General features: G+C 43.4%; 1 protein-coding gene across 1 annotated transcript in view; it reads right to left on the minus strand.

Moving 5' to 3' along the window:
- Positions 1-15973, minus strand: part of LOC110197904 (uncharacterized) — a 58892-nt gene that overhangs the window by 31749 nt on the left and 11170 nt on the right. Inside the window, exon 6 of the mRNA XM_020971950.2 lies at positions 8694-9790. Within this exon, the coding sequence (XP_020827609.2) occupies positions 8694-9790 (1097 nt within the window). The remainder of the gene's footprint in view (positions 1-8693; positions 9791-15973) is intronic.

Raw genomic sequence — 15973 nt, forward strand, 5'->3', positions numbered from 1 at the left:
ATCAAAGAACAAGAACTACCTATAATGGGGATAAACTAGAAGCCTTCCCAGTAAGATCAGGGATGGAGCAATGATACCCATTATCACCATTATTATTCAACATTGTACTAGAAATACTAGCTATAACAATAAGACCAGAAAAAAGAAACTGAAGGAATAATCACAAGTAATGAGGAAACCAAGCTGTTACTTTTTGCAGATGATATGATAATTTACATAAGAGAGCCCTAGAGAGTAAACCAAAAAATAGTCAAAACTATTATTAACTTGAGCAAAATGTCATGATATAAAATGAACCCACACAAATCAGCATTTCCATCTATTACCAACAAAACCCATTAGGAAAAGATAGAGACATTCCATTTAAAATAACTGCAGACAATATGAAACACTTGTAAATTGACCTGCAAAGACACACGGGAACTGTATGAACAAAACTACATAACACTTCACAGAAATAAGGACAGATCTAAAAAATTGGAGAATATTGATTACTCATGGGTAGGCCAAGCCAATATAATCAAACAAGACATGATAGAGAGTTTCATAGGAGGTCAAATTAAATAACTTCGATTACATAAAATTAAAAACTTTCTACAAACAAAGCCAACAAAGCAGGAAACAATTTTTTTACGGCAAATAAAGGCCTAATTTAATAAATATTTCATTTCTCAAGTATATAGAGAACTGAGCCAAATTTATAAGAATAAGAACCATTCTCCAACTGAGAAACAGTCAAAATGTTATGAAGAGATAGTTTTCCAATGAAGAAATAAAAATATATAGTCATATGAAAAAGTGCTCTAAATCATTATTGATTACAGAAATGAAAATTAAAACAACCTTGACATGTCATTTTACACCAAAATGATTGGCCAAAATTATTGAAGAGGAAAGTGACAAATGTTGGAGAGGATACGGAAAAATTGGGACACTAAATCATTGTTGGTGGAATTGTAAACTGATCCAACTATTTGGGAGAACAATCTGGAATTATGCCCAAAGAACTATTAAGCTACCTATACCCTTTGACCCAGCAATACCACTACAAGGTCTGTTTTCCAAGATGATTAGGGGGGAAAAAAACTTACATGTTTTAAAATGTGTATAGCAGTTCTCTTTGTGGTGCCAAAGAACTAGAAATTGTGGAGATGCCCATCGACTGGGGAATGGCTGAACAAGTTGTGGTATATGATTGTGATGGAATACTACTGTGCTGTAAGAAATGATGAGCTCAATGATTTTAGAAAAACAGGGAAAGACTTGTACAAAATAATGAAAAGCAAAACCAAGAGAATGTTGTATACAGTAACAGCAATTTTTTTTTAAGTAATGGAACAACTAAGCCATTTTGACTATTATAAACACTCAAATTAACTACAAAGAACATATGAAGGAAGATGTTATCTGCATCCAGAAAATGAACTGAAAAATAGATGTATAGAATGACTTTACATACATACACACATACATACATACAAACACATACACACACACAGTTGTGTCTAATGGTAGCCATCACTAGGGTGCGAAGGGGTAGGGGAGAAAAAAAATTTACTTGACAATTTTATTATATAGTTAAAAGGAATAGCAAGTTGTACATAATAGATTTTCAGCTTCATGTGCAATCATCTTATTATATTATGTTATGGAAATGTTTGTTTTATTCCATAAATTTAAAATGAAAGAAATGAAAAAGAAATTTTAAAGTGTAATACACTTGAAAAGACTTTTGGACAGTTTTCAGGCCAAATTCAGTGTAATATTATCTACTCATGGAAGAAGCTTTATAAATATAATGGACTGAAAAATCCCCCTTCAGTTATCACTCGGACCTCCTTAAGTGCTACAGACCATGTGTTGACAAAAAAAAAAAAAGATGAACATAATGATTGGGGAAGAGCCTTTGGTAGAAGATCACATCCTACTGAACATCAGAGAATGTACATTGCCCCAAAGCCCTATTAATGTAATGCATGTGTAAGAGCTTTCATTTGGTGGCAAAGTTTTATTGAGCATAAGAAAACCCATGCTGAATGTGATGAATGTGGGAAAGCCTTCAGTCAGCAGGAACACCTGATGAACCATCAGAGAACTCAAACTACAGGGAGAACCTTTGAATGTAAGGAATGTAGAAAAGCATTCAGTCACAAGGGATACCTTATTATCCATCAGAAAACTCATACTGGCATAAGACTCTTGGAATGTAAAGAACGTGGGAAAGGCTTCAACCAAAGGGGAACCCTTAATAGACATCAGAGAATTCCTTCTGGACTGAAACCCTTTGGATGTAATGAATGTGGAAAAACTTTTGGTGAGAAAGGGAGACTTATTAGACACCAGAAAACGCATAATGGAGTGAAGCCCTATGAAAGTAATGAATGTGGGAAAGCCTTGAGCCAGAGGGTTTCCCTGATTAGCCATCAGAGAATTCATAATGGAGTAAAACCCTTTGGATATAATGAATGTGGAAGTCTTCACTCAGAAGGGAAAACTTCTGATACATCAGAAGATACATATAGGAGTGAAACCCTTTAAATGCAGTGACTGTGAGAAAGGAAGACTTATTAGTCATGAATGTGGGAAAATCTTCAGATGGAAGGAAGCCATAATTAGACATCAGAAAACTCATAATGGAATAAAACCCTTTGGATGTAATGAATGTGGGAAAGCCTTTATCCAAAGGGTTACCCTAATTAGCTGTGAGAGAACTCATACTGGTATGAAATCCTTGGGATGTAATGAATTTGGGAAAGTTTCCAGGCAGAAGGGAAACCTTATTAGGTATAAAATAACTCATATTAGAGTGAACCTTTTTGAATATAATCAATGTGAGAAAGCCTTTAAGCAGAAGAGTCACCTTAAGAGCCACCAGGCAAATGAAACTGGGGGAAGCTCTTTCTTTGTAATAGAGGTGGGAAAGCCTTCAGCTGAAAGGATACTTTGGTTAGACATCAGAAAGCTCACACTGGAACAAAATTCTAGGAATGTCATGAATGTAAGAAAGTCTTTTGTCACAAGGGATACCTCATTAAACATCAGAGAACTCATACCACAGTAAAATCCTTTCACTGTAATGAATGTAGACAAGTCTTAGCTGGAGGGAAACCCTGATTAGATACCAGAAAACACATAATAGCATGAAACCCTTTGGATGTTAGTAATGTAAGAGAGGGTTCACCTCTTACTACAGTAATCAAATCAAGCCTAGAATTTTTTTGTTTTCTATTTTATTTATTCAGCCCTAACCTTTCTCTTGATCTTCAGTCTCCTTGTCTCCAACTGCTTACTGGACATCTCAAACTGGAAGCCCCTTAGACATGTTAGACTTAACATGGTTGGTCTCCCTACCCCAAGTCTTTCCCAGTTTAGTCTCCATTCAATTGTCAAATTGATCTTCCTAAAGCTCAGGTCTGAACATGTTTTCACTCCTTTGTTCAAGAAACTCCTATAACCTTCAGAGTCAAACAGCATCCTGTTCAGCTTCTCCTTCCTATCCTCCTTATATATTATTCCCCACCCCCCATCCAGTGACATTGTCGTCGTTGCTATTACATCTGGCACAAGAAACCCCTCTCCTGACTCCATTTTCATCAGCTGTCCAAGCCTGCAATTCTCTCTGCTCATCTTTTCCTCTTGGCTTCCCTAGCATCCTTCAAATTTTAGCCAAGGTCCAACCTTTTGCAAGAAGCCTTTCCCAATACCTTTTAATGCCAGCACCTTCCCTCTGACACTATCTCCAATTTATCCTGTATCTTTGTTTATCTATCTTGCATGTTATCTCCCCCATTACACCGTGAGCTCCTTGAGGGCAAGGCCTAGTTTGTTTTTTCCCTTTCTTAGTATTACCAGTGCTTACCACCATGCCTGGCTCTTAATTAATGCTTGCATATTTATAAAACTAGAAGCCTTCATAAATGCTTCTTACTTGGCCAGGGAACTGATCCTGAAGTCCTGCATAGTCCTAGCGTATTGGGAGCGTGCTGGTCATTTCTTAGCACTGTCCTCCTGGGCTAGGGCTGTGACGACTGATTGACCAAAGACTTGGTGGGAGCCAGAATCTGGGGCAGGCACTGGGGGAACTGCTTGGGGGGGGGGCATGCAGGTTAAAGGTGGGGAGAGGCCATCAGGTGATGAGCAGGAGGGAGTCAGAGAGGAGCACTGAGAGGCTCCCAGCTGGATTGAGAATGGTGTGGCTACCAGCAGGGATGGCACTGAACATATACCGAGTCTGAACTATAAGGAGGGACTTGGAGGCCTTGGGAAGGGGGGAACGGTGGATGAGACTGAGCCGATGCTAAGACTGAACAGCTCAGCATTAACTGGGAGGCCTCATGGGAGCAGATCTAGTGGGAATACAGGAAGAACCTGGGGATGGAGATAGGAGCCAGAGACAAGAGTGGGACATCTGGAGGCCAGTGGGAGCTGAGCCGGGGCTGGGAGGGAGGCAGGGCCCAAGGGGCAGCTTCTGGTGAGTCTGGGCAGCTGGTCTCCCTCCACCCCACCCCACTGGGTTTGTGTGGACTTACCTGGGCACCTGCCATCTCCTCCAGCAGAACATAAGCTCCAAGGGGTGGAGTCACCTTTGTTGGCCTCCCTGCTCCTGGCTCACATAAATGTTTGTGGTGGATGGATTTCTCCACTGAACCATCTCTCCGTTGCTAGTGGGCAGGGGAACAGGCTGGTGCGGGGGTGATGGAGGGGAGAAGATGGTCAGGGCAGCAAGGGCTGTAGGACCAGAGAGAAAAGAACTCCAGAGGACAGTGCACACTGGAACCGGTTCTCTCTGCCATCGAGGCTGGAAGGGGGAAAGGGAGGCCAGCAGTCCAAATGGACCAAGAGAACGAGGAGGGCTAGAGAGGCCACAAACTGATAAGGCAGAAGGACACCACCAGCCTTCATAGATTGTACAAGCAAAGGCTCCAGGACGTGACTCAGTGATTTCATCCCTCGTTCTGGTTTCTTACTTCAAATTCCCACGTCCTCTTGCACAGCCTTGCTGATGTGTCTGTCTCCAGGTGGCAGAGCCCATGAGTCTTACAGCTTGTGGAGGGAAGGTGGGTATGAGGCAGAGTCTGTGTGAATTCTTGTGTATCTATGTGCACCTCTGTATTTGGGCCACCTCCAAAAGACCTGCTTATGCTGCTTTCAGAATGTGTTCACTATATCATGGGAGTCGATGGAGACCATCTGAATACCTGGTTAACAATAATAACTAACATTTACATAGTGCCTACCATGTGCCAGGCACTAAGCACCTTACAATTATTATCTCTATTTGATTCTTACAACCCTGGGAAGTAGATGCTATTATTATCCCCATTTTACACGTGAGGAAACTGAGGCAGATACTAGTGAAGTGGCTTGCCCAGGGTCACACAGCCAGTAAGTGTGTGAGGCAGGATTTGAACTCAGGTCTTCCTGACTCCAGGCAAAACACTCAGACTGTGTCTCTAGAGTTGGGTTTAAATTTTCTGATTGAGGATGCTAATTCCAAGATAAATAGGGCGCTAGAATAGCAGGAGCCTGCCCTTGTGAATGAATTCAAATCATCGGGCCCACCCAGGTCACACCCAGTAACCTCGGTGTCCCAGAGGGCTCGGTCCTGGCCCTTTTCTCTTCTCCCTCTATACTACTTTGCCTGGTGATCTCATCAGCTCCCATGGACTCTATTATCCTCCCTCAGATTCTCAGATTTATTTATCCAGCCTGAAGCTCTCTCCTGACTTTCAGACTCACATCTCCAGCTACCTACTGGAAACCTCAAAACAGATGTTCCATAGAAATAATCAAGAGGTGGGTGCTATCATTACCCACCCCCCCCATTTTACAGATGAGGAAACTGAGACATACAGGGATTAAGTGACTAGCCCAGGGTAACCAAATGAGTAAATATCTGAGAAAGGATTTAAACCCTGGTCATTCTGATTCCTGGTCCAATACTCCTTACAATCACGGATCCCTTTGCCCTTTGACACTCTTGGAGGACCTCTCCTGTTTTCCTGACAGTGGCAATCTCATCTACCTCAGCCAGGAGCCTTGCATGCATCATGGGGAGCTAGATGGCTTCTTGCTATTTTCCTATTATCTTGGGCATCCAATCCTAGCCTTCTCCTTGCCCTGGCCATACTCTCTAGCCTCTATCCGACCAGAGAAGCAAACTGAAACCCCCCAGCTCTGAGAGGGGAGCTTTCACCTTATCTTGCCAAGGCCTAGACCTTCATACTACTTCCCAGCTGACTCCTCACCATGATACATTCTATACAATTCCCAGAAACCGAAGTTAACCTGACTAACCTATTGTTAGGTGACTGTTCTTTTTCAACCCTTTGTAAAGAATCAAGACATGTGACCTTCCTTTCTGTGGTGCCTCTCATTTTCTCCAGTCTTGGAAACATCAGTAGCCATGGTCCAGCGGCCACATCAGCCAGGTCTTTCAGGACCTGAGGATGGAGTTATGTGGGTCTGATGTCCAGAATTTATCGAGAACAGCCGGCTGCTCTCTCCCTGTCTCCTGACTTATCTTGGGTATTTACTCCAGAGTAGCTAGCCCTTTTTGTTCAGTAGTACCATTTCTAGGGCAAAGGTCTGTGGGGGTATATTAAAAACTTTTTTATTGGCTCAGTTAAAAGCATTAAACCATACTTTGTCCAGCTGAAAACTCTTTCCAGACATACCCCTTTAGGAAAGTGCAATAGCACAGACTAAGGCCCCAGGAAAAGGCAATCTTCAGCCCAATCTTAGTTCATTTTGATAAGATCATCACCTCTCCATCCTTCTGAAATGACTAGCATCCCAACACAACTAAGGGTGCTGGCCTTTTTCATTTTCAAGAATAAAGATGCTGATTACAGAAAGAGAATCCTGTAATCCTTGAGAGCAGTGCTCAAGGAAGGAGCCCAGCAATACAAGCAGTTGAGTGAAGTGGCTGTTGTCCTGGAATGTTGACCCCAAACTGTACTTTCAACATATTATGACATTTTTCCTGTTCGTGATCCTTATGTTACCCCAAAGCATTATGAGGTAAGGACATGTCTGAGGGCAATGGTGGGGGTGGGGGAAGGACTCTGCAAATTTTGACAGCTCTCTCTCAACTAGAAATGGTTTGATGTGTAGACTGTTATTAAAATGTTTCTAGCAAACTGTGCCTAAAACAGACTAGAGAATAAATACTTTTCTTGAACAGGTCATTCTCCTTGGTAGAGAAAACAGAAGCGAAACAATAATGAACTAGGCCTGTGCTCCCTCTCTGTGGTAGGTTATTCTGGTCCCAGTGCTAAGGTCAGGGGTAGGCCCTAAGCAGAGAGCCTCCTCTGGCTTTGTGCCTCCTTCCTCCCAGTCCTGAAGTAAGGCTGGAGGATGTCACCTCCACCTCCTACCCAATAAGCCTCCAGTGGCTCTCTATCATCTCCAATCAGAAAGAAAATCCTCGGCTGTCCAAAGCCCCACCTACCTTTTCAGTGTTCTTACACCTTACCCATCCCCAGATACTCTGCTCAGTGACACCAGCCTCCTGGCTGCTCCTCACACAAGACTCTCCATCTCCTGATTCCAGGTATTTTCACTGGCTGCGGCCCATGCCTTCTTATCTCCACCTCCTGGCTTCCTTTCAAGTCTCAACCAAAATCTCCCTTTCTACACGAAGTCTTTCCTGGCCCCCCCGAATGCCTTCCCTCTGATTTCTCCCATATACACCTTGTTTATACATAATTGTTTGCACGTTGTCTCTTGTTACATTGCCTCTTTCTATCCCCAGTACGTAGCACACAGAGGCTTAATAAATGTTTGGCTGACTACTGATGGGCACAAACAGGTACATTAAAGATACATATAAAGTGGGGGCAGCTCGGTGGTGCAGTGGATACAGCATCAGCTCTGGAGTCAGGAGGACCTGAGCTCAAATGTGGCCTCAGACATTTACTAGCTGTGTGACCCTGGGCAAGTCACTTAACCCCAAATGCCTCCAAATTAAAAAAAAAACACATAAAGTAGGTGTAAGGTAACCTTGGCGAGAAAGACACAGCAGCTGGGCCTGGGAAGATCCACCTGCAGAAGGCAGCATCTGAGTGGAGTCTTGAGGGAAGCTTAGAATTCTAAGAAGCGCAGACCTCTGGAGCTTGCTTTGCTGTGTTCTGAATTCCTCATCTAGTTCCTCTCTGTATACAAGTGGTCTGTAGCATCCTCTAATGACAAGACGGTTTCTTTTCTTCTCTTAATTGATCATCACCCAACTATATCTTAATAAATAATGTTACCTTGCCCTCTTTTTGCCCATCCCATTTCTCTTGATTAAGGTATGCCCAATCCATGGTGATTCAGCCCACCAGGTCTTGGGAGTACTTCTGAGGTCAAATTTGTCTCCTCGAGTTAGGAGTTCTAATTCCTCTCACTTGCTTTTGCAAAGTGGTGTGAACAAGAGAAAACAAAGTGAGAACGATGTCCCCCAGACTATGCGTAACAGCAACCAAATCATCATTGAAAAACTAACAGTTCCAAAAGTCACAGAGAAAGAAACAGGACCGTGTTGTTATCATCATATGAAATTCACTGTAAATATTTTTATTCATCAAAATGTTAATGATGGAAATCATTTTAAGGATAGTTACTCTTTATTGTTGCCTGTGTATTTGGATAATTAACTCTATGCATTATCTGCAAAAGTTTCCTCTCAATTATAAACCCTTTTATATTCAGTAAGTTTTCTTTTCCAAGCAATAGCTTCCCCAATCATGACAGTCAAAGGGCTTCACTGCAGCATGAGTTCTCTGGTGTCTAATGAGGCGTCCCTTCTGACTGAAGACTTCCCCACACGTATGACACTGAAAGCACTTCACCCCAGTGTGAGTTCTCTGGTGTCTAATGAGGTTTCCCTTCTGACTGAAGGCTTTCCCACACTCGGTACATTTAAAGGGCTTCACTCCAGTATGGATTCTCTGATGGCTAATCAGAAGTCCCTTCTGACCGAAGGCTTTCCCACATTCACTGCATTCAAACGGTTGCATTCCAGTGTGAATTCGCTGATGGCTAATAAGATGTCCTTTCCAACCAAAGGCTTTCCCACATTCATTACATTCAAAGGGTTTCATTCCCATATGAGTCATCTGATGGCTAACAAGGGTTCCTCTCCGACTAAAGGCTTTCCCACATTCATTACACTGAAAAGGTCTCACTCCAGAATGAATTCTCTGATGGCTAATAAGGGTGCCCTTTTCACTGAAGGCTTTTCCACATTCATTACATTCAAAGGGTTTCACTCCCGTATGAATTCTCTGGTGTCTAATAAGGGTGCCCCTCTCACCGAAGGCTTTCCCACACTCTTTACATTCAAAGGGTTTCACACCAGTATGAGTCCTTTGATGGCTCATCAGGTTTCCCTTCTGACAGAAGGCTTTCCCACATTCATTACATTCAAAGGGTTTCACTCCTGTATGAGTCCTCCGATGGTTAACAAGGAGCCCCTTCTGACTGAAGGCTTTCCCACATTCATGACACTCATAGGGTTTTACCCCAGTATGATTACTCTGATGGCTAAGAAGGGTTCCCCTCCGACTGAAAGTTTTCCCACATTCATTACATTCAAATGGTTTCTCCCCAGTATGAGTCCTCTGATGTTCCATAAAATTTCGCAACCAAGGGAAGGCTTTTCCACAAGAATTACATTCGTGGAGTGTGGCTCCAGTACGAATTCGCTGACGTTCAGTAAGTGTTGACCTTTTGACAAAGGTTTCCCCACATTCCTTACAGTCATACACCACCTCTCCATTGTGTGTTCTTCGACGTTTACCGAAGTCTGAGTGGAAACCAGAGACTAGCTAAATGAGGTAAAGTTAATTAAATAATACTGTGCCACCAAAAACAGAAAAATGAAGCATTCCATGAAATACAGGAAAGCGTAAATGAAGTATGCAGAGTGAAGAAAACAAGTCAAAAGAACACTACACACCCTAACTCCAACTGTGCGGTAAGATGCAACATCAACCACTGCCAATGGAACCGACGGAAAAGACAAGGAAGATGGAAACAGTGATGAAGACACAGGCATTGTGTCTGGAGCGGGGCTAGCAGCCAGTAAGTCATGGAAGCTTATAGGCGTGTATAATTGTTTCTAATCTCTCTCTTTTTAAAATTTTGCATGCTTAGGTTTTCTCATTTTCTTTACCATATTTTATTGTATATATTTGAATACCTATAGTTGTTCAAATAAAATTTGACCTAAAAGCAAAACATACATTGTTCAAAAAACTTTGTTTCCTTTTGCTCTGTCCAGTTATTTGCCTTTCACCCTCTGCCTTCTCAACTGAACCTTCCCTCATGACAAAGAAAAACATTTAAGCAAACAAAAAAACCAACACAGTAATCGCTAGTCCCTCATCTCTGAACTGAGAAGTGTGATTCATTATCTATTAGTATGAAGACTGCTCAATCCCAGGAAGCAGTGTTGGACAGCTCCAACATGGTATCATTTATAAGAGTGTCATCGGGGGGCATACTGTGCCCTTGGCTCTGCTTTCTTCCCTTTACACCACTTCACGTTAGAGTTTCCGTGTTTCTCTGAATTTTTCATATTTGCCATTCCTTACAGACAAATAATCTTCTATTGCATTTATATGTTCCATTTTGTTCCAAACTCCCCAAGCAATGCACACCTGTTTTGCTTTCAGTATTTTAGGACCAGAAAGTGACGCTCTAAGATAGAAGACACTTCCTTCTGCAACTGACCCGGCTGACACAGAAGCTCCACAGTGGGGTCTCTGTGAGTTTTCTCACAGAATTCAAGACTAATTTCCAAAGAGTTGGACCAACTACCTCCTCATTTGCCTTACTTCCTCACAATCACTCTAAAATGAGCTATTTCCATGAGTTCTGTCACTGGCCACTGTTCTGATTTAGGCTTTTCTTATTATTAGGGATGTGGAACATTTTCTGCTGAAAGATGTCCTTTCAGCACTCGTATACTGGGGATGCCTTCTGCTCTTGGGCATCTGCATCAATTCCTGGGATATCTCAACTGTAGGAGGCTCTTAGCAAAGCAGGTGATACAATCAGGAGTTTCTCCTTCTTAAATACAATGATTTTTTTTTTTATGAAACAGCTTCCTAAACTTATAAAATATAAATTTTGGCTCCACTCCAGACATCATCCCTATTCCCTTCACCATAGTAAACACTTACTTTAATACATACTCTATCCAATGACATAATATTTATAAAAGCACTTTTAGTATCATGCCTGGCACACAGTAGGTGCTATATAAATGCTTACTCCCCTTCCCTTCTATCGATCTACCTCTCTTTTACAATCTCCTGTATACTTTGACTGTTTAGGAGTTCCCCCCTTAAAACAATTCAGCCCTGGTTAACAAACAGAAGGCAGATCAGAGGGACAGACTAGCTATGGCTGAATCAGAAACAACTGAGGGAACCCAAGAGCACAAGACACTTGGGGAAGAACTTGTCCAATGAGAACCGCCAGGAAAACCAGCATGGGTTTTGGCAGAAACTTCACTGGAACCAACACTTGCCCTACATACCACACAGAGGTCTACGAGGACATGCGAGGGAAAAACCCAAAGACAGAATATGAAAGATTTCACAACCGTAACAAGCAAATCTGGAGAAGAACCAGACTAGGGGCCTCTTGCAGCTATGGCTACGGGAAGAAGGCTTGACCAAATTAGGGGCACAGGCAATCACGAGAGATAAAACAAGATAGAGAATTATCCCTGTGGGAAACTGGAAAGTTTGTGCACCAATCAAAATCGATGCAATTAGCACAAGAAGAAAAGAAGCCAAGTGGGAAAAAACTTCTTACTCTGGTAAGAGTCTGATAACCAAGATGTTTGGGAAATTAAATGTGTATGTTATGTGTGTTCATGTGTGTCTATGTATGTGTATGTGTGCGTGTGTGTGTGTGTGTGTGTGTGTGTGTGTGTGTGTATGTCTCATGCCTACGGCAATTCCCCAATGGATAAGTAAAGAATATGAACAAACAGTCCTAAAATGTAGACATGAGAACTTTAATAAACATATGAAAGATTTTTCCAAATTATTTGAGAGAAATTATTATTATCATCATTATTATCAAATGCAAATCAAAACAACTCTAAGGTTTCATCTCCTATTCAGAACACCGGTAAAGACACAAAAGATGGCGACAGTCGATATTGGCGGGGTCATGAAAAAACAATCATTAACATGACGTTGGTGAATTAATCCAACCCTTCTGGAGAACAATTTAGAATTATACTAACAAAGTGACCGAAATGCAGCTTCAGTTTCACTGAGATTTCCTGTTGCTGAGTATTCCCCCAAAAAGACTAAAAACAAAGAGAAGCAGAGGCTTGACGTATACGAAAACACTTGTAGGAGCTATCTGTGCAGAGCAAAGAGCCAGAAACAAACTAACTACCAAGAGTCAGAGAATGGCTCGACAAGCTGTAAGTGGCTCAAACACAGCGAGGCCCCGACCAGTGAGAATAACGAGTCTCCTGACAGTCACACAGATCTGAATTCAAACTAGTCAACATTATATTGACAGACAATACAGCTTATAGTTCCAGCCCGATGGAAACATGCAGAATAAATTCAAACAATGTGACCACTTCGGGGGTTCCTTATTCACACTGATCAGGACCGGGCTGTAACGGAACATTACGGTGCCTTCAGAACAATGTACATGAAGAATTCAGAGGGGTGCAGGAAGACAGATGCTGAGTGAAGTAAGCCTGACCGGCAAAACAACATACACAATGCCTCCCCGCCCTCTCTGAAAAGGCGGGGACCTCAGGTCACAAACACGGCATACGTGGCCAGACGTGACGGATGTGAAGGCTGCATTTACTTTTGGAAGGTGTTTTTCCCTCTTTCACTTCTGTTCTTTTTCCTAAGTGATAGCTCTCCCCACAGGGAAGCAGGGAGAGAGAGATTAGAAAATAAAATTATGTAAAAACAGAACATATTAATACAAATTAAGAAAAAACAAGAATTCTTCCCCTCACCTATGTGCTGACAAGCTACACAACCTCTTTCTTCAATGACTGAGAAACTCTCATCAGGTCATACTCTCCCCCTCAGTGACACTGAGCCCCCACTGTCATTATTGAAGCCCCATTCTCCTTTCCCCACTACCCCACTCTCTTCCTCTCATCCCCTTAACCCGACTCCCACAACTCTCCACTGTAAAGCTACCCCTTTCGCTGTGCTTTCTGGAATGCCTACTCCATAGGCGACAAATATGCTTTCCCAATTTTCTCTCCTCCCCAACTCCTGCCCTCCCACTAGTGGACTTCAACATACATACTGACTCTCCTCAAATACCCAAACCTCTCAATTTCTCAACCTACTCGCTTCCCACATGCTGCTCTGCCACCCCACCTTAGCCACACACAAAGATGGTCATGCCCTGGATCTTGCCATCACCTACAAATGTACCACTTCCACGTTCAAGAATTCTGAAATCCCCTCATCCGACCACAATCATTGGTATTTCACCTCTCTCGGCCTCCCCTTACATAACTCTGCTCTTCTTCCTCACCGTGACCCCTCCGTTCTCTCCCAGGCCATATCCCCTGCACCAGCCATCCTCTCCTCTTCTCCCCATTTGGACTCCTTGGTGAAACCATTCAACTCTACACTGTCCTCCGCTCTTGAATCCCTGGCCCCCTTATCATGTCTCCGATTATGCCCAGCCAAACCTCAGCCTTGGATCACTCTCACTATTTGTAGCCTTCATTCTTTCACATATGCTGCTGAACAAAGATGGAGAAAATCATGCAGCCCTTCTGCCCGAGTCCATTATAAAGTAACATTGCACATCCTCAACTGGGCCCTCACTGCTGCCAGGCAATTCTACTGCACCTCCCTAATCAACTCTCTTCCACTCTCCATGGCAGAACTTCCAAACCTTCTCATCTTCCTCAAATTTCCCAGGCTTGCCATCCTCTCACTCTCTCAGCTGAGAACTTTGCCTTATATTTTTACAGAAAAAATGGAGACCATTTGCTGTGAGGTCCCTCTCCTCCCTTCTCTCTGCTGACCTCCAATCTCCCATCTTATCTGCCCTTCAGATATCTCCAACTGGACATCCAGTAGACACCTTACGCTCTCCCTAAGCCCTCCCTCCACCTCCTGCCTTCCCCATTACTGCAAAGGGCAACACCACCCAGCCAGTTCCCTACCAGGTATCTTCCTGGACGCTGCCCTCTCTCTGACCCTTCGTGTCCAATGTGGCGCCAAGGCTGGTCGATTCCATCTTTGCGGCACCTCTCCAGTACTACTACCCTGATCCTCACCTCACTCCAGGACCATGCCACAGCGGCTGGGGGTTCCGCATGCGTCCAGTCTCTCCCCATCTCAGTCCACCCCCATCCTGCCACCAAAGTGATCTTCCTAAAGCACCCTACTCCCTATGTGGCTCCCTGTCACCTCCATGAGCAAGTACCAGCTGCTCTGCTTGGCCTCCCAGGCCCCCTGCATGCCCTCTTCAACGTGGTGACGTTGGCCTCCTGGCTCTTCCATCCCTTGGCCCTGGCAGGTTCTCTGGCCGTCCCCCACCTCTGCCTCTCGGCTTCCCTGGCTCCTCCCAGACTCAGCCCAAGCCCACCTTCCGCAGGAGGCTTCTGCTGGCCCAGCCCGCCACCTGAGCCTCGTACCACAGGTCACCTTCCATCTGTTCTGCGTATACTTGTAATATTATCAACAACAACAAAAGCTACACTTCTCTAGTGCCTACTGTGTGCCAGGTGCCATGATCCACACAGCAATCATGACTGTCTGCACTTTACAGATCAGGAAACTGAGGCAAGCCGAGGTGAATGGGCTGCCCAGGCGCACACAGCCAGTAAGTGTCTAAGGCTGATCTTGAACTCAGCTCCTCCTGCCTCCAGGCCCGGCACTCTCTCCACTGTACCACCAGCTGTCCCTATACCCAATTACGTACACGTGTCCTCTTCTAAAACGTAAAGTCCTTGAGGGACGGGGCTGTTTTTGCCTCTTCACAAATATCCTCAGACTGTGGCACAGTGCCTGGCATACAGAAAGCACTCACTAAATGCTGGCTGATTGACATAAAAAATAAAGCTAATGAAACTGAAGAAGGAACGATTACCTTCAGAGGACCATTTAAAAAGATATTCAAAATCCATAAGGCACTGAAACAACTTTAGAAAAGAAGGATCTGTCGCTCAGTAGATGCGTGGGAGATAACCATGTGGATTTCTCAACAAAAGAAACACGATGTTCAATACCCACCTGACATACTGTTAGAACTCTCCAATAATTGTAAAAATTCCAGAGGAAACAACTCTGAGAAGATACTATCTTACACCCATTAGATTGGCAAGAAGTGTTTTAAAAAAATTCTGGGCCGTCGAGGCTGGGCAGAAATAGGCCCCTCATTCTCGTGGGTGCAGCAGAGAATGGTGGCCCATCTCAGTGGAAAAGAAAATGGACACTTGCTGTGAGAAGTCCCACACCATCACACCATAGGATCTTGCGATCCACGGATCAAAGTCCACGTGCAGGACGTTATAGAAAGGAAGAAGAAAAGACCTCAAGAGAAAAGAATTCTTTCAAAATACGATGATCCAAAAAGTTGCAAAAAACTGGGAGAACCCCACGTGTGAAGCAATTAAGACTGGCCTCACACGTCTTGAAACGACCTGTGTTGTATGAAATTAGGAATCCCAGAAATACAAAGAAAGAGGAGGTGATCCCACTGGCAATGAACAAAATGCACCTTTCTCTCCACAAACCTTCCTGTCTTAATTTTGTTCCTTTTTGTTGTATTTGCCCATGGGTCAGGTACAGTTTCAGACCTTAAAGATGCTTTGATCTGCGCTTCCCGAACATCAGTGAGGTTGAACACTATTTCAAGAGATTATTCACAATTTATGTTTCTTGTTTTGGAAATTATCTATTCCATTGTTGCCTGGGAGTGACCAATGAAGAAGACGGAGAGATCACTTCCAAGCCAG

The sequence above is a fragment of the Phascolarctos cinereus genome, unplaced genomic scaffold, assembly GCF_003287225.1.
Source record: "Phascolarctos cinereus isolate Bilbo 61053 unplaced genomic scaffold, phaCin_HiC Scaffold_726;HRSCAF=1367, whole genome shotgun sequence".
Lineage (NCBI taxonomy): Eukaryota > Metazoa > Chordata > Mammalia > Diprotodontia > Phascolarctidae > Phascolarctos > Phascolarctos cinereus.